Here is a 25,723-nt window from a genome sequence, read left to right on the forward strand (position 1 = left end):
TTTGAATGTGGTATCCATAGGAAGCGAGCGGCGAAAATGTTAGCTTGGTCCGTCGGATTACTGACAACTTTACCGTCAGAGCAGATAATTAATAGTGGATCAGCTACAGCAAAATTGTCAACAATTTTTTGCTTTACATAAAAAATTTAGTACAATTTCCGTTGGTGCAACAGTTTGAACTAAAATTAGGTAAAAGTTACAAAATGTTTTTGTGAATTAGTGAAAAAATAGCGGAACGATTGCATTATATGAACAAAATATTTTGATTTGTATTACTGATATTGTGTAACAGAACATACTGCTGCTGATAACTGAGGAAGAAAGCCTTGTCGTTGTCATGATTTTTTAGTGAACCTAGAATAAATAAAAGGAACATCAGTTTTTCAGTGCTCAGTTCAAAACAGTCGTTCAAGAAAGATACCAGTCAATTAGTCAGTTTTTGCACATCTACAGCAAGTCGATTAGATTCTCTAATTTTTTTTGCTTTACGTGACTGAAAATCACGTAAAATGGCATCGTCGTTACTTCTCATCAGTTTACTAGTTGTGTGCCTAACGCAGTAACGCTAGTCTACGCTAATTCACCCGAAGCGTAGGTGTTTGCGAAAGTGTTTGTTTCAATTGTAACAATTATCTAGATGGGAGGAACAGAGCATATGCCCGACATTTACACGTGGAATGTTCTTGGCGATCCGAAAAATAAGAACCGCGTGCAACTTGAAATTGACGGTAAGACATAGGCCTAACACGAAGTTCCCAATCATCGTGCGCATCTGTTCGTGACGTTTCACACAGGTTATCCGTATCTGTTACTGAAACCTTAAGACTCAGATTATCCCATACGTCCCATACGTTGTGAATTCCGAAACTAGGAATGATCAACAAGAATCATAGTCCCAATTGACTGATCTGTACACTTCCCATAGACTATTGCGTTGGGATTAGATGCCAACGGACTTCACGTTCCGTTTTCGAGAAAACAGAATGCACTAATTCATTTTTCTTACTTTTTACGCAATTTCGCCACAGTAATTATTTTTTCAGTTCAATAAATATTAATTTTGATCAAAAAATGTTTGCCTGGAAAACTTTTCAAAACAATTTTTACCAAAAAAATCTGCGTCGCAGACAGATTTTCTAAGAATTTTCTTCTCAACAGCTCCAAAATTTTTTTTGTACTCTCGGAGAAAGCGTCAACAACCGCGATATCAGTTGTTTTGGAATTTAGAAAAGATCGGAACTGCGTCATGTATTCTTCTTCAGAGGTTTTTGTGGGATCGCGAATATACAAATCTGAGAAGTCTGGTACAAGAAAAATAACAGTGTTTTCCGCCAATAACGATCTGTTGCGGAAGAATATTTAAGACTCAAAATTCGAACTCTAGATTCAAGAAAGAATCGTAGTTTCATCTAATCCCTCAAACTGTTGACATTTTGATCGCAGGCAGTCAAAACAAAGTATATAAACACTGAAGGTAATGCAAATGCGCACAAATATGCGGATCCATAATTTCGGGTGAATTTGTAATGAGTTTAAGGTATATTAACACACATACGTACAGCAAGTTGTTAATATATGTATTAGCATCATGAGAACTTCACCCGAAAGTTTGGATCCGTATTTCTTGCTATTCCCTGAGGGTTTGCGTTACCTCAGTATGTTTATATACCTTGGGTCAAACGACTGCAACCAAAACAAATTTTTATTTAAAGCTAACACATTCGTGGTCGTTATTGCGGTCATACATTTTCGAAAAGGATTCTGATGAAAAGATATCAAAAATGAAATACAGGCAAATGTAGGCTACAATTTTAGCTAAGTACCGCTGACATAGTTTCTCTAATCTTCGACTTCCACAATTGATCCATAGTTCGACCAATGTCTTGTCCATCCATCGACCATTTCTTATCCATCCATCGACCGCTTTTGACGGAACTTCATCTCATTAATGAACCGAATTCAGAAGATTGCAAGATGCTCTGAGAATAGTTCAAAAAAAGGCCAAACTATTTTTATTTCAATTTTCGTTAGTCACGGGTCACGGGACAAGTTATGGATCTTTTTATAAATCGTAGGTCATCGCATATAATTTTATCGTACTTGTCCCTAACACATGACTAACCGTTCAGATCACATTCGATGCGATGGAATCAGAAAATCAAAAAGCTCCATTCAAATCTGCCAAACGAACAAATTTATTTCTATTCGATTCTATTCCAACACACATCGATAACAACACCGAACTACTCTTTCTTTGCCTTGTAATGTTTGATATTCGACATCATGTACACGGGATACGCAACAAAGCCGACCATCATGATGGAGGCAAGTGTCCACTTCTCAAGCGGTGAAATAGTCTTTGTTGCTGGTCCGACAATCACCGATGCATTTCGTTTCAACACAACATTAGTTGTTGGAACTGTGGTCAAACGGGATACACACGATCGTAACATGATCAACTGTTAATTGGATTTGGGTTTAACGAAATTAAGAAAATTGAAAAGAAGTTTCCTTTCTGTCCGGTTTCTCTTTTACGTAACTTTTTTCGTTCAACGTATACTAACGAGTAAAGTTGGTTTTGGTTCGAAGTTGTCATTTTATCGATGATAAGAGAGAGGTTGATAAAAAAAAGTATTTCGCAGCAGATAATAAAATTGATATTTGCATTCGCGAAAAAGTGTGTTAGCCTCAAATGCCGATTAATGGTCGATGTCGGTTTTTTCTCCATTTTTTTGGTTAGATATCAGAGAATATGTTTTCAAGTTGTAAGCTTCAAAAGAAGCTGGGAAAATGGCAAAACTAACTTTGACTAGTCTATAATAGGAAAACGTAATTCAAAACAACTGATGGAAGTGTCTGTCGTCACTGAGCTCTAGACCAGGTAGTGAAGGTCGATGATATTTTAGGAACTGACGATTAGAGATCTTCAACTTTCATCATATTCAAGATAAAATTTAAAAAAAAAGTTTAAATTGCTTCTTATTCTTGAGTTCTAGCTATGAAATGCATGTGATCCGACAAGAACTTACAAATTAATAATTAATAAAGATCACTAAAATAGATTAAACTCTTCATTGAATCTCACATTTTCCCCATAAGAACCCCGGAACCTCGGACCCATACAGCTTCCAAGTAATGAGTAAGATATAATAAAGTCACTTAATCGTATGAACCACGCCGACAACGCAGAGCAAGTGACTTATATTAGACTTAGGCTGATGAAGAATAAGGTCGAAGCATTATAATTTGATCGATTCTATTCATTTTTAAATAATTGTAGTTTTCGAAGAAATCATTTCGAAAACATTACAGTATAAAAGCTTACACATGCGCATTAGAGCTGTTTACTCGCGGTATACCTGCGGGTAATCCGTTCAAATGCCCGTGTCTAAGCTTTTATACTGTAATGTTTTCGAAATGATTTCTTCGAATACTACAATTATTTAAAAATGAATTCTATGAGTAGAATCGATCAAATTATAATGCTCCGACTTTAAAACATTTTTAAAACCCCTTTGACAAGATGTGAGTGTGGATCTTATGAGAAAAATTTGATTTCGACTTGTAACAACTGCGCTGCTTATAATAATCATAAGTCCAGATGGTAGAGAACCAGAAGTAAATGTTCATTCAAAATAATGGAAAGATTGGAAAGTCAATGGAAGGACAATTCTAACATTTTTCAAAATTTAAATCAATTTTTTCTGAAATTTATATCGTTGTATAGAGTCGGTTTTTTTAACTTGAAGTAATTTTCATTCTATTTTATTGTGCTACAAAAAAAATTCTGTGGAAGTAGACCCCAAACATTTTTCCACAAATTTTTCAGATCCATTTTTTACATAAAAAAATACGTAGAAGCTTCTCGTTAGACCGCGTTGGTTAATCCTACTTCTTTTGCATTTATTTTGGTCTTGTAATTTTTTCTTAATCAATTTTATTAACCTCGAACTCGAAGTGTAAAATATCCAGGAGCTACTAATTTTGAAAATGCATTTTTCCCTATTTTTCTACATTTTCCACAATTTTCATACACGGAAAATCCCAATATGCGTGTGAGATCTATAAGTGGACTTAGCACCCCCATTTTTTGGCATATAGCTGTATAATGCATATTGCGAAGACTGTAGTTAAAATAGCTGTGTAACTTATATTATAGCTGTGAGACGCGTTTCAAATCTATCTCGAGAAATAAAAATTTTTCCTAAACTTTCACCCATCCAAGTACTAACCGCGCCCATTGATGCTTAACCTGAGAATCCGACCGTCACCAATGCTGCTGTTGTGCTAATTTTGCTTGTGCTGTAACACGTTCTTATTTCGAAGCGTTGTTACCGCAATATAAATTCTGCAGCTATATTATAAGGCACACAGCCTAATTCAAGTCTGTAGTTAATTCGTTTCTAATATATTGAAATTTCTGATTACTTTCATTCGTCTGTGTTTCCACGGATTTTGACTATTGAAGAGGTATTTCTATAACCTGACAATCAAGCTTTATTAAAATCAGCCAAGCTATTTTACAATTTTTCTTTATCTGTTAACATTGAGTCCGACCAAGCGTCAGTACGAATCACAACTTGAATGCATGGTCCCATACATTTTCTGATATGCAGCACACAGCTATATTTTTCATACGTCAAATATGCGTTACACAGCTATGATATAGAGTACACAGCCACAATATGCAAATCCTAGCTATAACATGTGTTGTCGATGCATAATATAGCTCTGTAATCTATAATATAGTTGTGTAACTCACATTGCAGGTAAATAACCAACATTAATAGGATATCAGTCAAAAACACTCAAAAGAGTAAAAGTGACGCGAGTCCCTGTGCATACTTCCAAAACAACTGATATCGCTGGAGGTGACGCATTCTCCGCTTGTACGCAAAAACCGTAACAGCAAAAATTTGACCAAAGAAATTCTAGAAACAAAATTTTACCAAAAAAAATTTTGCGTCACAAAGTGGCAGATGATTCGGACGTATTAGGACGTATTCTTGCCTATTTTAAAAAAATTCTTAAAAGTACTTTCCTCAACATCTACCACTTGTGACGCAAATTTTTTTTTGGTAAAATTTTGTTTCTAGAATTTTTTTGGTCAAATTTTTGCTGTTACAGTTTTTGCGTACAAGCGGAGAATGCGTCACCTCCAGCGATATCAGTTGTTTTGGAAGTATGCACAGGGACTTGCGTCACTTTTACTCTTTTGAGTGTTTTTGACTGATATCAGTTCTTTTGGAAGAATTAGTAGATTGAAAAATTTGAAAAATTTGAAAAATTAAAAAAAAAAATGATAAATTTGAAAATTTTAAAAAATTTTCAAAATTTTTCAAAATTTTCAAAATTTTAAAAAAAATTCAAAAATTTCAAAAACTGTCAAAACTTTTCAAAAGTTCTTGTTCTTTTCTTTTTCACTTTGATTCTTTGTTATAAGAATGGCCAACACGTACTACAAACACAACAATATGCCGAAAATCCCGGCATGCCAAAATGGATAGAATTAGTAGATTGAAAAATTTGATAAATTTAAAAAAAATAATAAATTTTAGCTATATACTAACTATATAGGTCAATATAGCTATATACTAACTACATATAGGTCAATGTAACTATATATGTCAATATAGCTATATACTAACTATATATAGGTCAATGTAGCTATATACTAACTATATATAGGTCAATGTAGCTATATACTAACTATATATAGGTCAACATATCTATATATAGGTCAATATAGTCATATACTAACCATATATAGGTCAATATTGCTATATAGTAACTATATATAGGTCAATATAGCTACATATAGGTTAATATAGGTCCATATAGCTACATATAGGTCAATATAGCTATATATAGGTCAATATAGTCATATAATTAGGTCAATATGCTATATATAGGTCAATATAGTTATATATAGGTTAATATAGCTATATATAGGTCAATATAGCTATATATAGGTAAATATAGCTATATATAGGTCAATATAGCTATATACTAACTATATATAGGTCAATATAGTTATATATAGGTCACTATAGCTATATATAGGTAAATAAAGCTATATAGGTCAATATAGCTATATATAGGTCAATATAGCTATATATAGGTCAATATAGCTATATATAGGTCAATATAGCTATATATAGGTCAATATAGCTATATATAGGTCAACATAGCTATATATAGATAAATATAGCTATATATAGGTAAATATAGCTATATATATGTCAATATAACTGTATATACGTCCCGTTGCCCAACATACACCAAAAGTGATCAAATTTTTCCCGCTGCCCAACATACACCAAGTGACCAAATTTTTCCCGCTGCCGAACATTCACTGAAAGTGACCAAATTTTTCCCGCTGCCCAACATTCACCGAAAGTGACCAAATTTTTCCCGCTGCCCAACATTCACCGAAAGTGACCAAATTTTTCCCGCTGCCCAACATACACCAAAAGTGACCAAATTTTTCCCGCTGCCAACATACACCAAAAGTGATCAAATTTTTCCCGCTGTCCAACATTCACCGAAAGTGACCAAATTTTTCCCGCTGCCCAACATACACCAAAAGCGACCAAATTTTTCCCGCTGCCCAACATACACCGAAATTGACTAAATTTTTCCAGCTGCCCAACCATACCACACAATTTCCAACAAGAAACACATCCCAAAACAACACACATGGCCATCAATTTCATGTGCCAAAATATACAAAACACACACACACATATACAAATTGGCTTTTATATGGCATTTGTGTGGAGACTTTGGGGAGCTCCAGCTCCCAAGATATGGGTTTCTTCCAACTTTTGAAAATTCCATTCTTATTTTTGGCCCATTATTAGCCTATAACCAAAATTTCAGGAAAATCTATAGAAACGTTTAGGAGTTCCTGGATCCTGGAACTAACTAACTAACTAACTAACGTAGGCGATTTCAGTTATCTGAAAATTCGAAATTTTGCATATTCTTATACAAACATCAATATTTCGAAGTTCAATATCTCGGCCAATTTTGAAGCTGTAGTAACGTGTGATAGCTCGTTGAACTCGTATTGATGCCCAGATTCCAAATATCTAAGTTTGGGGGTCGTTGGAGTTAAAGGGGAGAAGTAAAAAAGTTGCTGTAAATATGCTCCGCCGTCCTCAAAAAAATTTTGTTAAAACATTTTTGGTAGTGGACTTGCGTCACGCCCGCTAACTAACGTGCGGGCATGATGCGTTCAGTAGCTATATTTTTATAAGTCTTGCAGCTATATTATAAGAACTGCAGCCACATTATAAGTTACACAGCCTTTAACGAAATCCACGAATTTTCCGTGTACTTTTTTCTCCATTTTCTCAATTTTGGGAAAATATAGGAAAATGCGGAATATTTCAAGAAAATATGGAAAAATTCTCTACCAAAAATGGTCCCTGAGAATCTCTTATTGAGGTTCGAAACTTCTGTGTGATATCTGTCAATGACCAGTTCCAATATTTCGTAAAATCGCTTAACTGCATTACTTACCTTTAGTTTCACTCAACCTGTTCTTACGTTCACCAACCTTACATACCTATTGGTGACACATATAACCTCGTCCAAATTTTAGCGACTGATTGTGGTGAGAAAATTAGGGCTTAATTGTGGGTAGGTTTTTGTGTGAAATAGGTCGAACAAGATCTTGTAACACTTTAATGTTGATGATTGTCAAAAAAAATAAATTTAGTAATGTCAACAAGATCGCTTTAACGCTCTAGTGCGAAATTACATAATAGGAAAATATCTTTTCAATATCAACGTACAAAATCGAATTATATACGATGCCAATACGGTTTTTATATTTTAATGCCAAAATTATAGGCAAAAACAAGACATTTAGTAATTTCAACAAGATCACTTCAACGCACTAGTGTGAAAAAGACCGAGATTACATCATAAAAGAAAAATCTAACATTCCGGATATCAACGTACAAAATCGAAATTTATACAAAGCAAGATCAGTTTTTAGTTGAATTTGTTGAAAGTTGAACCTATAGAGTGGAGTCAAAAAGAATTTTTATTTCGGATTAAACAATTTTTATTAGAAAAAATTTATGGATTCAGTTGTGAGACAACTATGCGACAACAATAACGTCATAAATATACTCAACTAAATTATTTCTCTATCACATTACGATTAATATTATTCACCTTATGTTTACAATTAACTTGTGTTTTCGGGGAGAAAAAATCATGATGATTCCCCTCAGTATATTACTTACAGTAAACACACAACAGTAACATATAGAAGTACAAAAAAATGCTAAAAATCGTTTGGTAAATAAATAATTAATTTCATATCTGTCGCCTTTTAATTCTATTATGTAATCTTATCAACAAATATAAATCCAAATCTTTCGGAAAATTGATAAAAATAATTTTTTGACCCACTGCAAAAATCCACGGGGAGTTAAAACTATTAAATGATTAAAAGATAAGTCCGTCTCTTTACAAAATTGATTTTAAGTGAATGACAAATGTTTATCGGAGAGTTAAGTGATGAAAGCAGGTTTACATATACGTTGCACAATAATTGAGTGGCTGCGGAAAAATAATAATTTGTAAAGTGGGTTAAATCCCACACTAAAGATTGCTGAATTAGGCTATGCCAACATTAAGTACCAAATTTATTTTTTTTGAATAGAAACTGTTACGGTATCGACAATTTATTCCTGTTATCATGTGTAGGGAATTTTATCAAAATTAAAATTTATTCAAGAAGTGGACTTCAAAGATCCTGGGTTATTTGAAAAGAATTAAACTCTCGAAAATTCTCTAATTTTTCGTTCACGTTTTGACAGTGACAGTAGACCAAAGGGTGTCCGTTGTCTTTATGGCCTTTTTTAATGGTTTTCTATGCTTTGGGGCTAAAACGCTACATTGGGATTGTAGGGTAAAAGCACCAGTATTCGGCGATACATCTAAATCCTGCCATTCTTTTCTGTTCTATTGTTAAAAGAATAGATTGTTGGATTTAGCTGTATAGCCGAATATTGGTGCTTTTACCAATAAAAAACTCACCATTGACGTAGCCCTGGGGATATAATATTAAAAAGCCGAGTGTCATTTAACTCTCTACTATATTGTTTGACACACATCTATCTATACACACTGGAAGAACAATTTTTCGCTCGATTTCGTTTCACAATATCTTTGCACGTCGTCTGGAACTGGTTTCGTGATAGTCTTAAAATCAGGTCAAATAAAAAAAAACTCTTTTCATCAGTGTGTGCGGCATGAATAACCTTATTTTTTCCACTTAAATTCGGTGAGACGCTCACTCTATTTTCATTTTTTCACCTCCTGTTTCTTCCATGGGGCGAACAAGAGTTTTTTTTTCTTTGCAACTGTAACAACGTTTCGGTTTTGAATAAAGACGAAACTTTGTTTCGTGGATAAAAACGGTTATTTAAGCCATGCATTGATGAAAAATTATGTGTTCCTCTCGGGTAGAAATAGAAAATTTCAACTCGAGCGAATTACGCCTCTCGCTTCGCTCTGGTCACAAACACCGCTCTTGTTGGATTTTTTTTTTATTTTCTCCCCATGGTAAACAAATAACCATTCCTTCTGTGGAAATTGCTGTTTTTTGAAATTTGTTGATCCGAGACAAAGACAACCTTGGGCAGTTTTCACGCAGAATAGAAGCGTGTATATTGTAGGTTGTAATTGATTGCAACTTTAAGAGAAAAATTCTCTCCGCACTAGCATTGGTTTGATAATGATTGCTTTAACTTATGTGATTGCTGCACTCGTTTTTAGATCGTTTCCGGATAGGTAAATCCCAATCGACGATGTTAATGTGACTATGGTAATAAACGAAATGTGAGCTTTTGTCGGTTGGAAAAGTTTTAATTTCATTAAAAAGTTTTCTCCGTTTTCTTAAATCCTTTCTCCTTATCCTCTAATTTCAATAAAATGTCTCTTTGAGCAATCATACAATCTCAATTGAAAACGAACAGTCTACATTATCAGTAAAAAATAAATATTTTCCTTCTTTATCTTCTAAATAAAAACCCTCCCTTCGTCCTCAATCCTAAATATTGTGGTCCTTGCCACTGATTCTTACCGACACATACGGTATACCAAATTCAAAACTATTCACCGGCCAATATTTCAGCTCGGCCACTCGATCCACGTAGTCATTCTGTACGGCAAAATATGCAAACAGCACCGTTGCCGTATAGGATGCAATGAATATGAAAATGTGCCAGAAGCCATGCAAATACGGAAAATGTTCACCGAACCATGTATCACAGCAAAATCGATCGGTTAGCCAACAAATTAGAGCCACACATAGTACCATGCAACAGCGAATGCCCAACCGTATAACTCGTTCACACTTTTGGCTAAACAATGGAAGGAAAAAACGATTATCAGTCGCCTGTTGTCATTCGTGAGAATATTTCAATTTCCTTACACTCTCAGTTCGTTGTACAGCATGATTGTGGCTGGTATCACTAAAAACATCAGAGCGAATGCATTGACTGCAGGCTGCCAAACAGAGAGTACTGTACAAATTGCTGTGATGATAGCAATACCGGCACTGAATTTATTCCTAAAGAAAATCCCAAAAATTAATTCTAGTCCACCATATCACCTCCTATCGTCGTACCTGTTTCCTTTTAGGAATTTCGGGAACAATGCCTTCGGACTAAACATCGAAAAAGCGGCCGAACAAACCCATAATATGGCGACTTCATCCAACAGTTGACCGATTAAACTTAACGTTGCATGAAAGTATGCTGAGCTTAAACCTACAATTATCAGCAGCACCCAAATGATGTGAATGCCCTGATTGATGAAATAGCCATAGTCTTTGAAGAGGTGGATTAGGATGGGCGGGAATAAGATGAAGATGAAGTTACTGAACTGAAAAGAAAGAGTAGAGATTACAGGGATCTTCACCGGTTCATTAAGTTGGTTGCACATTCAATACGAAATTCATGCGAAAAATATGAAGAATTCGTTGCGTTGCTAATCACCGATTGTCGTACTTTGTCTCTATACAGTTCGTCCAGCTCTGTAGTGGCGTCATTCAACCGTCAAAAACGTTATCAGAGATTCTATTTAATTGTGGTCACGAGTTTCACATATAGCACACAGATATAGCACATAGATTTAATGAACTTTTCAAGAGATTGTGGTGCTACATCTCATATTTTATTTCTCGTGATGGTATTTTCAGCGCGAGCAATACAAGTTGTTTGCGGGAAAAATAAAGGAAGATCAAAACGAAAAAAAGACCATTTCGGTGATATCTTCTTACACCTCTGCAGAAATGCCAAAAAAAAAACTTGGTCTGGACAAAGCTTTTAAGAAGTATAGATCAACTGACCAGCAAAAGTATTTAAGGGAAAAATTTATTCAAATAATGCTTCTTTAATCTATACTTGTTAGGGAATCACCTCAATTCAGGTTAAATAAGATCTTTCCCTCCTAAAAATTTAAATCAATCGCCGCAAAAAAATTCTTGATAGACTAGAGATTTAGTCGAAGTATTTTTTCAGGAAAATAGTTTTGAAGTCTTCAACAACTTTACCTGTTACGAACGGCTGACGTCATCTGTTATCGACACTGACTTCAGTAATAAACGATATGCTCTGACTGAAGCGGTTTCATATAATAAAAATCATGTTCAAACAAATGAAGTAAAAGATTTGAAATCACTCACTTGAAAATAATTACATCAAATGAAGTAATAGATCCAATAGTAAAATTACTGATTTTACTGATTACTGACGATAAGCATAGTTTAAATACGAAATTATTAAGATAATCGTGTGTGTTAATTGGAAATCATCTATAACTGAATTTACCAAAAGTTGCTGAAATTTACCGAAAATAGAATGCTAAATTTTGGTATATTAAGTAAACTCTTGGGTAGTGCCAATAAGTTCGGTAATATTGGGAAATTAGGAGTCAAAGTTTTGTTAACCACAGATACGTCACTTCACAGGTGTTGTGCTTCACCCCTTCACTCATCAATAACAGATTACATTAAAGAACCGAATCATTCAACAGTGTGAACAGATGCTATGACCGAATTGATTGTTAACCGATTGAAATCTCTTGTCTATAGGTGACTTGATTATACAACTAATGTATAGCTATTGGGTAATCATACAAACGGTTCTATTCTGCCAACAAGTCAACACGATAAGAATAATTAATTCATTTGCTGACGTACAATATGCAACTCTTTCAAAGTCTGACTGTTTATCAATTTGAAATTGCTTGAAGTTAAAATGCAACATATTTCTTATATAACTAGCATGACGTTAATAAATGGAATGTTGGAATATTGGAGCTAATGGAATAGGGCTGTAGCAGTGCCTGTTTGAAGGAATTACATTTTTAGGAGTTTTTAAAAATTCTTAAATTAATTTTTCTTGGTAAACTGCAAAAAATATGATACAAAGTTAGTGGTGACAGGACATTTCTGCCATGTGATTATCGCCTTGAGCGATAACATTCCCCAGAAGACGAAAATATGCAGTTCGGGGCAATGTTATCACGCAGAGATGATATAATTGATCGAAAGAATATTCCCTCTGGGCAATATTATATTCTTCTGGGCGATATTATCATCTTTTTTATTTATTAAATCATTCGCTAATGGCCTAAACTCCTTGACTACCTACATTTACTATTTAAAAAAATAATTTTTCAATTCAATTTAAGTCAAAATTCCGAATTTGTACCGAATGGGAAAAATTTCCCGGGAGCTCCCTATGATTTTCCATCAGCGAATATAACCCAGGATTAAATTATAACTTTTAACGCTTAGGGCCATAACATCACACAGAAGACATTTATGTGTGATAATATCTGGGTGATATTATTGTCCATCAGGGTGATAATTTCTGGCAATAATATTGCTTAGAGCGATAATATCGCTTTCTGGGCGGAATTATCGTGTTTTGAGCAAAATTTATCGTTTTTTTAATAAAAATAATATTATATCGAAACGATAATATTGCCAAAAACCGCATATTTTCGTCGTCTTCGCTATATTACCGTTCGAGAAGGTAGAATTGTCACATCTTCGAAGTTAGTTGGTTGGCTCGATAAAAGGAACTGAGAAAGTTATAAAACGACCGTACGAATTTCGATAAGCCATCTCAGGAGTGAATGTAGCGAAAATTGTTAAGCATTCCCTTAAAATAGGCCCAAAGGCTCATACAGTTTCGAACCAAAATATTGCTAGAACAAAGTGTCGTATCGAACACGTCTAACGCGAAAAAAAAAATCAAAAATTCTTCTATCCATTTTAGGACGATAAAGAACTTCCGAGTATCCTTCGATTCCAAGGGTGCGCACAGTTTATTGACGTGATTGTATGGAGTATATAAAACATGTCACGGAAATGGCACAATTCGACTGGCATATCAACAAGTGATTTCATGATATGTGCGGAAATAAAGCAAAGATTTAAGAGTTATATTGTCCGGTGATTATTCGAAATTCTTATCTAATCCAAATTTTTTGAACGACGAATTAATCTGGTTAAAGTTTCACATTTTTTTAAACGCAAATAAAAATCGTGTAACAACAACATCACTTTCAGTCAGTGGTAGGTATAAATAAATGACGAACAAGTGTAACTAAAGTAGAATATACGAAAAAATAATTCATAAGAAACAACATGATAACAACTAACACTTCAGAATAGACACAAAAAAAATTATTAAACAAAAACAAACCGATTAACATGTAATTCATCAGCTTTAACGTCGCACTACGTCGCATAATCATATGGGATACGCGAAATATTTCATAAAATTTATAAATAAAATCAACCAAGGAAGTTAAGTAACGCAAATCGAATTGAGGTCATCACAAAATGCAAAAAATTAAAAATTAATTAAAAAAATGCGAACCACAGCAGAAACAAAGAAACTGACGATTCCACTCACCGTATTCACAAATTCAGCGATATTGGGCGATATTTGATAGTTCCCTTCGCACCAATCCACAGGACTGGAGCCTCGTTGAAGATGTTCCCATGTCATGGTCAACCTTTTTGTTTCTCGTCAGATCGTTGCCTTTTTTTAAATTTAAATTCGCTTTAAACAAAGAACCACTGGAACCACTAAAGTGCTAAGTGCCTTCACCGTACCGAGAACAACGACAGTATAAAGCACACAAAGACTTTTCACATTTTTGTTTTCGTAGCTATTTGAGCTAAGGCTTTAGATAAAAATGTTTCGTTAATTTATTATCGCGTAACACGATGCTTAGTGAATTGAAATTAAACAAAGGAATGTACGTAGAGCACAGAAGGAAGTGCATGGCTGAAGTGTATACCTTCACATAATGCAATATATGATGACCAGCAATTATTATGAGATTATTGAATTTCTGTGTAATGAGATTCTGCGTTTGTAATGCACTCTGTCCAGTGTTTCACATTTCAACAGTGCGTTAATTCAGTCCACACACATATAATGATGAGAATGGGCACAGTTATTAGGTCGTAATTAGCAAGAGATAGCTACGCATCGTTTTATTTTAATGCGTTTCAATTGAGTCAAACAGAAATTTCACAGAAAAAAATTAATAAAAACAGAGATCCAGAAGTGCGAGTATTTTGTTTTTGCTCGTGTATATCTTTCGTCGTCACTGTTTTATTGTGACATTTGAAATTCAATGGAAGTGTTGCGTGCGAAACGTGCGAAACCTTTGCTTCCTTACCTCGAATCTTTTTTACCGACGTTAAACGTTGAGTTGAACATTTAAAAGTTGGCGGTAAGTGATTTTATTAATCGTAACTCTGGCTTTCGATATCATAGAGTTATACTCTATGTTCGATATCGAACAAATCTTTCGCCTTTTACTAAAGGTTTCCGTGGAGTGAGTCCTAACTCATTTTTTGACTCTGCAGCTGTAATAGTAATTTATGCAACTGAGTGCAAAATGCCTAAATAGATCAATGTCAATGTCGTTTGAGATGCCAAATGAGCTGTCATTTTCGCAAAGCTAACCCCAATGTTACAAAAATTTATATGTAGCTGTTATTGTTTGAGGTTAGTTTTGTGAAATTGACACTATTCACGCCGTAAAAGGGCGGTCGAAATTCAAAGTCTTTCTCACGCAAGTCTTTCTAACGCAGCGTCATTTTCATACATGGAAGCGTTGAAATGTATTTTTCGGTTCGACTCTTTCACTTGAAATTCAAGTTTTAGGCATGAATTTTTAACACATTGCAGAATAATGTGCACGCTGGAACTTTAGGCACTCTGGAAATCAGTACAGGAGTCGAGGAATACCTCAAAATAAAATTTAAAAAATCTAAAATTTAATTTTTGGTTTTTAGAAATTTATTTGGAGGTATTCCTCGACTCTATTACTGATTTCCAGGGTGCCTAAAGTCACAGTAACCGGCAAAGTAACCTGATTTGGAGTATTTGATTAGCTTGTCTGCGCCTCGCATTTTGTCGTAGAGTGAGTTGAGGCAGCACTGAAAATCACTGATCGAATGACAATCTAGTATGTCAATTGTTAAAAGCGTTTGTTCGGTGAAAAATCTCAGTGCAACAATTCAATCATCTGGAGATTTGGGACAACTCAGGAATCCATATCTAATTCAATCGATCACGAATAAGCTACCGACTCGAATCGCATTGAACTGGGGAAGTTTCATAAATGGCAGTAATGGGCGATTGGCTGTATAACCTGGCAGAAGTAGCTACAGGAGTGACTAATCCGTTGTCGCTGAAAATTAGCAAAAGAGATTAAGAGTTCGACAGCTATCATGACGATTCAAGTCCATCGACTTACGTCAACGCTCATTCGGATGACAGTGATTGTGATAAATTCAAGTGCCAGGCGTGTAATACAATATACAAGACACGCATTAGAAAACTGCAAAAAGTTCAAGGAATATTCTGTCGAAGAACGATGGGATTTCATAAAAAAGTGCAGACTATGTGGATGTTGTTTTTGTTCCCACAAGTTTCACAAATGTTATCGAAAGAGAAAATGTGGAGCCGGTGGCTGCACTCGTGAACATCACATTCTTCCCCACAATACCATCGAAAGTTCATCGCCAAAGGCAATTGTACGGGCTGATAATCGAATTGTTGTTGCCTACGATGTCGAATTAAATCTTTTATTATCTGGACCATCAAACTAAATGTAAAACTTGGGTCAATTTTGTTGTTGGTTTTTGTTTTAACTTTGAATTTTGTCAACGACAGGAAAATTGAAGCTTTCCCGAATAAAGAAATTTTATACGAATTGCTGTCACTTTGGTTTTCCTGCTCCACCCACATCGTCGTATTTTCAACACATTTTTCTATTCAAAATTAAAAGCATCGAACCCGAATCAAACGTCGCGTCGTAGCATACGTACCATACAGAGTGTGTTAAAAAAAAATTCAATTCATTTCCATAGTGTTTTCAAATAGCGAATTTTTACAGGCAGATCACATACGAATCATACGAATAAGAACGGCTCACAACTCCAATAAAAGCTACACCCAACTACACGCCAAAACAAAGCAGCACTGTAACGCCCATGACATTCTCGTAGTGTATATATCGGGCAATATTGCGTGTGTCTTATGTCAATTTCTTTATAATATTTGTGTGATTTTCTACTTATTTTATCAGCAAGAGTTATTTTATTATCTTGGCTCAGTTGTTTCTTCTTCTTTTTTTTCTAAGTTAAGCATTCACAAAAACACCAACTACTTAATCAAATATCTCTGTTTCCATCATGCCGAAATTTTACAAGGCAGAAATAAACAAAACGGAATGGGAAGTACCTGAAAGATATCAAATGTTAACTCCGGTTGGTTCAGGAGCATACGGAATGGTTTGGTAAGACTTTTTTCTTACAATTTTTTTTTTCCGTCTCTCACATGCATAATACGAACACTTTAACAACGACAAGGTGTTGTTTCGACGTTTTATTATTACACCAATATCACCTTGAAGGTCTTGTATTGTACACACATTATGCCACTCTATACTTTCTATAAAAAGTCATTAAAATATTCAACCGATTACTATCGTTATCGTAAATTCGATTCGATTTTGTAAATGAAGTGACCAGAAATTCAATCGTTTTTCTAGTTTGTTTGTTTTGAGTTTAATTTCCATTCGATCGGCATGACCACTGTTTTTGTATACACAAAATTCGTTAACTCAGCGAGGAGATGCATGAGATTTTCTTGTTTCTATTTTCGGCACGAATTTTCAGCTCTTCTGCTTTGATTGATGTTGTTTTTCAGGTAACCTTTTAAATAAAACAGGGAAAGTCACTTATCGTAGGTGATGTATAATATACACAATTAAGCCGTTGCTGTTTACATACACCTGCCTGCCATGCATATAATAAATACCAAAATCACATAATTTGCGCCTCTCTCAAAAATCTGACCAAAATTGCAGATCTTTTTGTATAATAAAAATAAATTTTGGTTCGACACACACACTGTTGACACACTGTACGGTTGATTTGCGTACGATTTATCATTCTTTACGAATAAAGTGAACGGTTAGTTAAGTAAATAATGTAAACATCTTACGCAAGGCGGCAAGTTCTTTGCCAAAAGTGTGGTGACGAAATGATGTGCGGTTGTCTATATGTACATTGACGTGTAGTTAATGAGCTTAACATAAAAACGTCGAGAGGTTTTTTTTTTGTTGAAGAAAAGCTTAGTATCAAAGTCTCGTAGCATTTATCGAAAGGTAATGTGTACCTTCCGGGTGAGGGGAAAGGATTCATCATATGAATCGGTAGGCAACTTGACAATTCTTGACACAAATGGTGATGCACCCGTTGGTCCCAATGGCGTCTGTGGTTCCACTGCAGTCGTTACACCAAAAATAAAATTATTGGGAACGATACAGTTATTGCCGCAGCATAGCAGGTATCTCGGGTGTCTAGATATCTGATGCATCAATAACAGTCCCTTTCCAGTTTTTAAAATTTTTGTGGAGCGACTGTTAAGCTGAATATATTCAAAGTTTTGCAGTATACGAAGCCATACCATATCCATATCCAGTCGAATGATATCCCTCATCCACTCATCAAACTCATATACTGCTCCACTTTTCTTCAGTTTAGTGTAAAACCAAAAATTATTCTTTACAGCTCAGCCGTAGACACAGTCAATAACATCAAAGTGGCGATAAAAAAATTGGCCAGACCATTTCAATCAGCTGTTCATGCAAAACGCACATACCGTGAAATCCGGTTGCTAAAGCACATGAATCACGAAAATGTTATCGGACTGTTGGACGTTTTCAATCCGGCTGGAATGTCATTAGATTCCTTTCAACAAGTGTATCTGTGCACGCATTTAATGGGTGCCGATTTGAACAATATCATTCGGACGCAACGTCTATCGGATGATCATGTACAATTTTTGGTTTATCAAATCTTGAGAGGCCTTAAATATATCCACAGTGCTGGCATCATTCACAGAGTAGGTTTCTGCTTCTACAAAAGTATTTCTCATGTTCTTTCGGCATACTTTGATCGAATCGATTCCAATCAATTGTCTCATTGCTCTTCCGCATCGACAGGATCTTAAACCGTCCAACATTGCAGTCAACGAAGATTGTGAATTGAAAATTTTAGATTTTGGACTCGCTCGTCCAACTGAAAACGAAATGACCGGATATGTGGCCACGCGGTAAGTTTTAATTGTAACAGCCATCGATCCACAAGATCTTGAAAGATTTAATTTCCAAAATCAGTTGGTACCGAGCTCCAGAAATTATGCTCAATTGGATGCATTACAATCAAACCGTCGATATTTGGTCGGTCGGATGTATCATGGCCGAACTACTAACAGGCAGGACACTGTTTCCGGGCACCGATCGTATCCTTTCACCAAATTTATGAATTTGTAGAATTTTCTTCGATTCAACCTAAACAACACTGTCGATGTCGACATGCTCTATTCGTTCGACTCGTTGCAACGATTTGTGAACAAAAATTTGTTTTTTTCCGATGGTGTGACATTCTTATCACGAGCGAATTAGATTGCGTTGTTTAGGTTGTTTTATATTATTATGCCAGTCCGATGTATTCGTCCGTTAATAACATTTTCAACGTTTATCGTACTCATCGGACGTTATCAAATTGTTCGTTGCGAATCGACGCGTCGGAGAATCAAATTTGGCTCATTTTTGGGATCTGATTTTTAAACGTTTTTGAACTTTTAATAGAATTCTGTTTCAGATTTAGAGAATTTTTCCGACATTATTTCTCCTACGTGGAGAGTTGCAGTTTTTCTTCAATTTTTCTTGTTTCACTCGGACCCCGTATTGTCTCAATTGACCGAAGATCGGTACTTTGTCGTTCCTCTATATAAATTTCAGAATGATAAAGGAGGTGCGGGAAAACAGGAAAAATGGGAAGATATTCAAAGACGTTAATAGACCTGAGTGGTGACCAGAATAACGTTTACATCAACAACTATTTACAACAATTATTTCATCTATAGATGGTACGTGAGAAGCTTTCAAGAAAAAAATCGTTGCTTCGGTAACTACTGGTGTAATAGCTGCTGATCCGCGAAACTGCTTTTCGAGACTTCCTGATTAAACTTGTCATTACCTTTTGTTGTGTATAACGTGCATCATATTTGAGCATTTACCTCGGGAACCGAGGGGAAATTAACAAATTGTTACTCAACTGGCGGTTATTTTAAATACTCAAATATGATGTACGATCTTCAATTCAAGGGTACTGACGAGCTTAATCAGGAAGTCTCGAAAAGAAGTTTCGCTGATCAGTAGCTGTAGCACCAGGAGTCAACGAAGCAACTTTTTTTTTCTGGATAGCTTCTCACGTATAATATACGTCGTATATCTCTAGATGTAACAATTGTTGTTGTAAATAGTTGTTGATTTAAAAGTTATTCTGGCCATTACTTTATTCTGGTAAACACTCTGGTGTTTGAACCGTCTCTGAACTGCATCTCTTCCTCCTTTTCCTGTTTTCCCGCACCGTATGATATCGTACTTTGGTTGGTGGTTAAAAGTTCGATCGATTTTCTATTAAATGTTGTGAATTTAATCGGCAAAAACAGCCTATTTTAGGAAATTAAATTCGCGAAAATTAAATACCATTCCAATGTAATCGATTTAGCTCAAAACCATAAAGAGCAACTAAAAAAACCATAAAAACAACGGAGATATTTCGATCTATTGTTAGTTTAGTGAAACTGACAATGTGCCGTGAACGGTACCGAGTTAGGGCTTATTATTCTGATTTTTGCAGGAATTCTTAGGAATTTAAAAAATTTAAGATCTGAAAATCCGAGTGATCAGCCTTTTGCCGAGTTACCCATGGACTAATCCGCCACTGGGTAAAAATGGTGTATGAAATTTACCAGTGTTCAAACAAATTGTCTTCCGATTTGATCCCCTAGTTGAAACGAATGCCGCGCATTATAATATTCAAACGTCGATCACTTACAATTTGAGACTGCCGTTGGGTACAAGCTAACCATATTGTCCGTTCTATTTTGGATTTCTTTTCCATAAAATTTTATTTTATTTTTAAGTCCAGACTATTTTGCATGTAATTAACAACCTTAGATAAACGATAAAAGATATCCATCAATTAAATTTGATAATGGAAGTGTTGGGGACACCACCTGATGATTTTATGCTCAAAATATCATCAGAAAGTGTAAGTAACGTTTTATGTTCATACTTTACATTATTGAATGCATGATGAGTGTAGACAAAAGATTATCTTTTTACAACTCTGGCTAACACAACTATTTGCTCTGTTCTGTACATTCGGTTATGTTGTTTGCCTGTGTCGCTTTTTTCCTTTTCAAATTTGATCAAAAATTCAACCAATTTTATTCGACCTTAACTCAAAATTTAAACCAAAAATTTCTACCTAACAAAGATATTGATCACTTAACAAGAATACTAGTCATGTGCGGTACACCTGAAACAGAACTAATAGCAAAAATAACCAGTGATGAGGTACGTTAATGAAATTCTCATTTTGCTATTTTATGGATTTTAATTTTTGAATTATTTACATTAAATCGAACGTTTCGCAGCAACTAGAAAATTGTACAAATTGCCCATATTCTATTTCGCATTAATGTTCCGGTTTTGCATTCATTTTTCTGTACGTTAACAAAAATAATAGTTTCAGTTCTTCTCGAACTGATGTTGCATGCCTGCCAGAGACAATTTTTTTTTAAATTTTATTTTCAAATTCTATATCAATGGTAAATGGAAATTGCCTCAATAAAATATTCTTGACACTGAATAATTTATTCAAACGGAGTAATGAGATCAATGTTGCAGGGTGTGTCCAGTTGACGGTTCATTGTTGTTGAACGATTTTTTGTTGTGTTAGAATTTAGAAAATTTATGCAAACATTATGCTTTAGTGACTATGATTGTGTGACCGTACCGGGGACTAGACAATGAACTGAATTCGAATGGAACACGACACTTTACAAAGATGTAGTTCAATGTTGTTTTAAGGTGGTAGGTGTTCTGTCGTGTTAAGCCAAAATAACGTTTCATATTGTATGAGTGTCTTAGAGAACTTTCGAAAGCTTTTAATTTCTTCTAAATTGAAAAAGTGGAAAACTACAGTGGAATACAAACGAAGCTTACAGCTATCCAAAGCTTTTTGAATACGAAGACACAAATGACATAAGGGGCCATTCACAAATTACGCACTCACCTAAGGGGGGGGGGTCAGAAATTAGACATTTTTATATGAAAAACGCGTGCGAAACGGGGGGGGGGTCAAAAATTACACGTCCACCGCGTGCGTAATTTATGGATTACCCTAAGGTGTTTTGGTGTAACGTGGCAGTGTCTTCCGTGTAAAGCTACAAGGCCGTATCGCATTTGTTTCCTGGCTCTTAAAGAGCTTTCGAGAGCTAAAGCTTCTTTTGTATTAACCGAAAAATTAAAATTTCTCCAATAGAATACAGAAGAAGCTCAAAGCTTTCGAAAGTTTTCTAAAGCACACAAACAATAACATACTGGATCTCTTACAATTGCGACAATGCTATCGATTTTTCCCTATAAACTTTCAGTAGAATAAAAAAATAAGCTTAAAGCTTGACACGGCAGAACACTGCCATGCTAAACCAAAACATTGTATCGCATTTCTTTATTGGCCTTTTAAAGAGCTTTTGAAAGCTAAAGCTTCGTTTGTATTCCACTGAAAAATTCAAATTTTTCAAATGGAATCCAGAAGATGCTCAAAGCTTTCGAAAGCTCTCCAAAGCCAACAAACAATCCCAAACGATGTTTCAGTTTAACACGGCAGTGCTGAGCCAGGAATCTCTTGTAATTTCGACAATTTTAACGATTTTCCCCATAAACTTAGAATTTATCGAGAAATTGATAATTTTAGAAATTTGTGAAGAGAAGCAATGAAAAGTTAAGTCCCTGGTAAATAGTGTACCGTTTCTAGTTTTTTTGCTCGTCCGGCGGGCTTTATAAATTTTGTATGAAACTTTCAACATTTCGCGCCCTTCCATTTTTTTTGTATACATCGCCCGGTGAGCTTTTTGGTAGCTAGTCCTACACTGAACATGGATTCATTCAAATCGAGACTTTTACTTGCCAGTACGGGAAATGTTTATAATCGAGTTTTTTTGCTTATCCACCGATTTGAACGAAGAAAGTATTAATTACGAACGAAAAGGACTGGCAAGTAAAGAACTCGATTATCAATGGGTTGATGACGATAAAATTTGTGATAGACATTTTGTACATCTACTGGACTGGCAAAGACTCGACTGAAATCAAAGTCCAGAAACCAGAAATAACGGTCAAGCTTCTGTAAAACTCGGCTACGTTTTGGAAGAAGTCAATCTAGAATGCTTAGCGTGCATAGAGCGTTTGCTTCCTATCCGGTGTGCTTTTATAGATATGTTCGTTTAATAGTTACTGGAACATTAACAGTTGGTATCCATACAAACGCGACTTTGCTATGTCACTCTGAAATATTTCGTGCAAATCGTAAATAGTTTCCTATGAATCAGCGCGACGGTCAGATATTTGTTCATACACCCAACAATACTTACATGTATCCGAAATAAGAAGAAACGGCTTATCAACTGGAACAAAATTTAATTTCTACGAATATCAAATGACCGTTCACATTGCGTGGCCATTCAATCATCCAGTTCAACTGTGTTCATATTCCATACTTAGTGGTAGCGGTTTCTTGAACCGACACATTTTGATAATGCTCTGTTATCTGTAAAGGCTCGGAATTACATCAAATCGCTGCCGACCATGAAGAAACGTGACTTCCGCGAGGTATTCCGTGGTGCAAATCCGTCCGCCATCGATTTGTTGGAGAAAATGTTGGAATTGGATTCGGAGAAACGAATCACCGCCGAACAGGCTTTGGCTCATTGGTAAGTGACTAGCTGACTAGTGAAACATTTGGACATAGCTGTGAAGTTAGCGAAATCTTTGTCTTATTTCAGTTATTTGGAAAAATACGCTGATCCCAACGACGAACCGGTGTCGGCTCCATACGATCAAAGCTTTGAAGACATGGATTTGTCGGTGGACAAATGGAGAGGTAAATATTCGTTGTTTGTGAATACAATTTATTGTGACGTCGCCGGCAACTGATTAGTTTCTCATGATCCTCCAAATTGACAACCACTCCCTGCTGTCCTAACAATTGATTTCGAAATTTTGCTTTCAGAACTTGTCTTCAAGGAAGTATTCAGCTTCGTGCCGCACAAGTTACATAACGTTTCCGAGCAGCAATCATAATTATTAAGTTTAACTTAATGTTTAAAAAACAACCGTAAGATATAAGGAACCATTGCAATTACTAAAACACAAAATGGTAGAATGGAATTATAGAAAGTTAAATAAAAGAAAAGTTATTTTTGAATCAAAAAAACCATTTGGTTTGGTCGACAACGATGTACCTTTGCACTGCACTCATCGTATTCCAAAACAATTCCACTTAAGTTGTATCGGCCACCAAGATAGAACGTTGGATTTGGTGTTGTCTAATCTTGATTCTGACAAAATTATTATTGACACCGATAATGATTCTATTACTCGCATAGATCGTCACCACCCTCCTGTCACGCTTCTGATTGATGTCTCTCCTCTCCGCTTCCTGGAGGAAAATCGGCCGCCCAAACTAAACTTTTTTCGAGCTGACTATGATGTGCTAAATGAGCGTTTAAGTCAGGTTGATTGGTGTAAAGCTTTCGATGGTCGTAGTGTTGACGACTCGGTTCAGGAATTCTATAGGCTGTTAATGTCATTATTCGATTCAATTCCGACAGTGAAGAGTGCAGTGAAAAGCTACCCGTGTTGGTTCTCGTATGATCTGATAAAGATGCTAAAACAGAAGATAAGAGCGAGAACCAAATTCATGCGTTCTAAGAGTCCGCTGGACTATGCCTTGTTTGCTAGTTTGAGAAAAGAATTCAAAGCGCGAAAGAAGCTGTGTGAGGAGGCTTATGTCAACGACATTGAAGACAAGATCACTACCAACACAAAAGCTTTCTTCTCCTATACTAAGTCCTTGAAAAAAACCAATTCTATTCCAAATCAAGTTTATTTTCGATCAGAAATAGCTGAAGATCGGGAGTCTGTATGCAACTTGTTTGCGAAGTATTTCTCTAGTGTTTTCCAACATGCTACCTACCATGAGTTTGTTGTGAATCAGATAGCTCCGAATTTTTATTTTACCGATGTTACAGTTGAGGAGGTTAAGCTGATACTCGATAAGCTCAATCATTACAAGGTGTCAAGTCCTGATAACATTCCGTCAATTTTCTATAAGAGATTGTCTCCGTCTGTCAGTTTACCGTTATCAATTATCTTCAATAAATCGGTCCGTGAAGGCTCGTTTCCGTTAGCCTGGAAAGTTAGTAACGTGACGCCAGTTTATAAGTCTGGAAAACGGTCAGATGTGTGTAATTACCGTCCGATAAGCATACTGGCAGCTGCTTCAAAGGTTTTCGAGAGAATTGTCTTCAATAAAGTTTATCAACATGTGAAAGATTATATTACACCAGCGCAGCATGGCTTCGTGACTGGTAAATCGACTCTTACGAATTTACTAGAGTTTGCTACACGAGTCACTGACTCGATTTTGGACGGTGGCCAGTTGGACGTCATATTTACAGATTTCTCGAAAGCCTTTGATCAGGTTTCTCACGGGTTGTTGCTTCTAAAGCTACAGAACTTTGGAATTAAGTCAATTACGCTGCAATGGTTTCGATCATATCTTTTCGGAAGAACCCAATGTGTCGTGATTGGAGGGGGTAAATCGGATAGTATTATGCCGACATCCGGGGTTCCGCAAGGATCGATACTAGGGCCTCTCTTGTTTTTACTCTTTATTAATGATTTGCCAGACATCTTCACTTCATCTAGCTCGTTATTCGCCGACGACAACAAAATCTTTCGAAAAATCGAGTGTTTGGCAGACGGAACTAGCTTGCAATCGGACATCTCATCTTTTTCGGAATGGTGTGATAGCAATAATCTAAATCTCAACCCAGAAAAGTGCTCGGCGCTGTCGGTAACCTGCAAACCGCAACCGATCAACTATCAATACTCCATAAAGGATAAGCCGATAGAAAAGAAGACAATCAAAAAGGATGTCGGTGTCACGTTTGATAGTAAAGAAAGCTTCGCTGCTCACGTCAATGAAATCACGAAAAAGTCGTAT

General features: G+C 35.6%; 2 protein-coding genes and 1 pseudogene across 3 annotated transcripts; 2 read left to right on the forward strand and 1 right to left on the reverse strand.

Moving 5' to 3' along the window:
* Window positions 1-9,921: 9,921 nt before the first annotated feature.
* On the reverse strand, window positions 9,922-14,698 carry LOC119082092 (alkaline ceramidase). Its single transcript, XM_037191460.1, has 4 exons — window positions 13,959-14,698; window positions 10,655-10,911; window positions 10,460-10,597; window positions 9,922-10,388 (listed from the first exon to the last, which is right to left on the reverse strand). Exons 1-4 carry the CDS (start codon window positions 14,052-14,054, stop codon window positions 10,076-10,078), a joined length of 804 nt encoding a protein of 267 aa, XP_037047355.1. The 5' UTR covers window positions 14,055-14,698; the 3' UTR covers window positions 9,922-10,075.
* A 140-nt stretch (window positions 14,699-14,838) lies between these two features.
* LOC119082126 lies at window positions 14,839-14,939 on the forward strand (annotated as a pseudogene).
* A 1,624-nt stretch (window positions 14,940-16,563) lies between these two features.
* On the forward strand, window positions 16,564-23,929 carry LOC119082091 (mitogen-activated protein kinase p38b-like). Of its 2 annotated transcripts, none has more exons than XM_037191459.1 (8): window positions 16,564-16,866; window positions 18,146-18,479; window positions 18,580-18,689; window positions 18,754-18,878; window positions 20,927-21,006; window positions 23,272-23,426; window positions 23,499-23,596; window positions 23,726-23,922. In XM_037191459.1, exons 1-8 carry the CDS (start codon window positions 16,763-16,765, stop codon window positions 23,794-23,796), a joined length of 1,077 nt encoding a protein of 358 aa, XP_037047354.1. In that variant the 5' UTR covers window positions 16,564-16,762; the 3' UTR covers window positions 23,797-23,922. The 2 variants fall into 2 exon arrangements, with proteins under 2 accessions (XP_037047354.1, XP_037047353.1); XM_037191458.1 differs by lacking the exon at window positions 20,927-21,006 and adding an exon at window positions 20,619-20,698 and having other exon boundaries at window positions 16,570-16,866; window positions 23,726-23,929.
* The last annotated feature ends 1,794 nt before the right edge of the window (window positions 23,930-25,723 follow it).

The sequence above is a fragment of the Bradysia coprophila genome, unplaced genomic scaffold, assembly GCF_014529535.1.
Source record: "Bradysia coprophila strain Holo2 unplaced genomic scaffold, BU_Bcop_v1 contig_373, whole genome shotgun sequence".
Taxonomy (NCBI): domain Eukaryota; kingdom Metazoa; phylum Arthropoda; class Insecta; order Diptera; family Sciaridae; genus Bradysia; species Bradysia coprophila.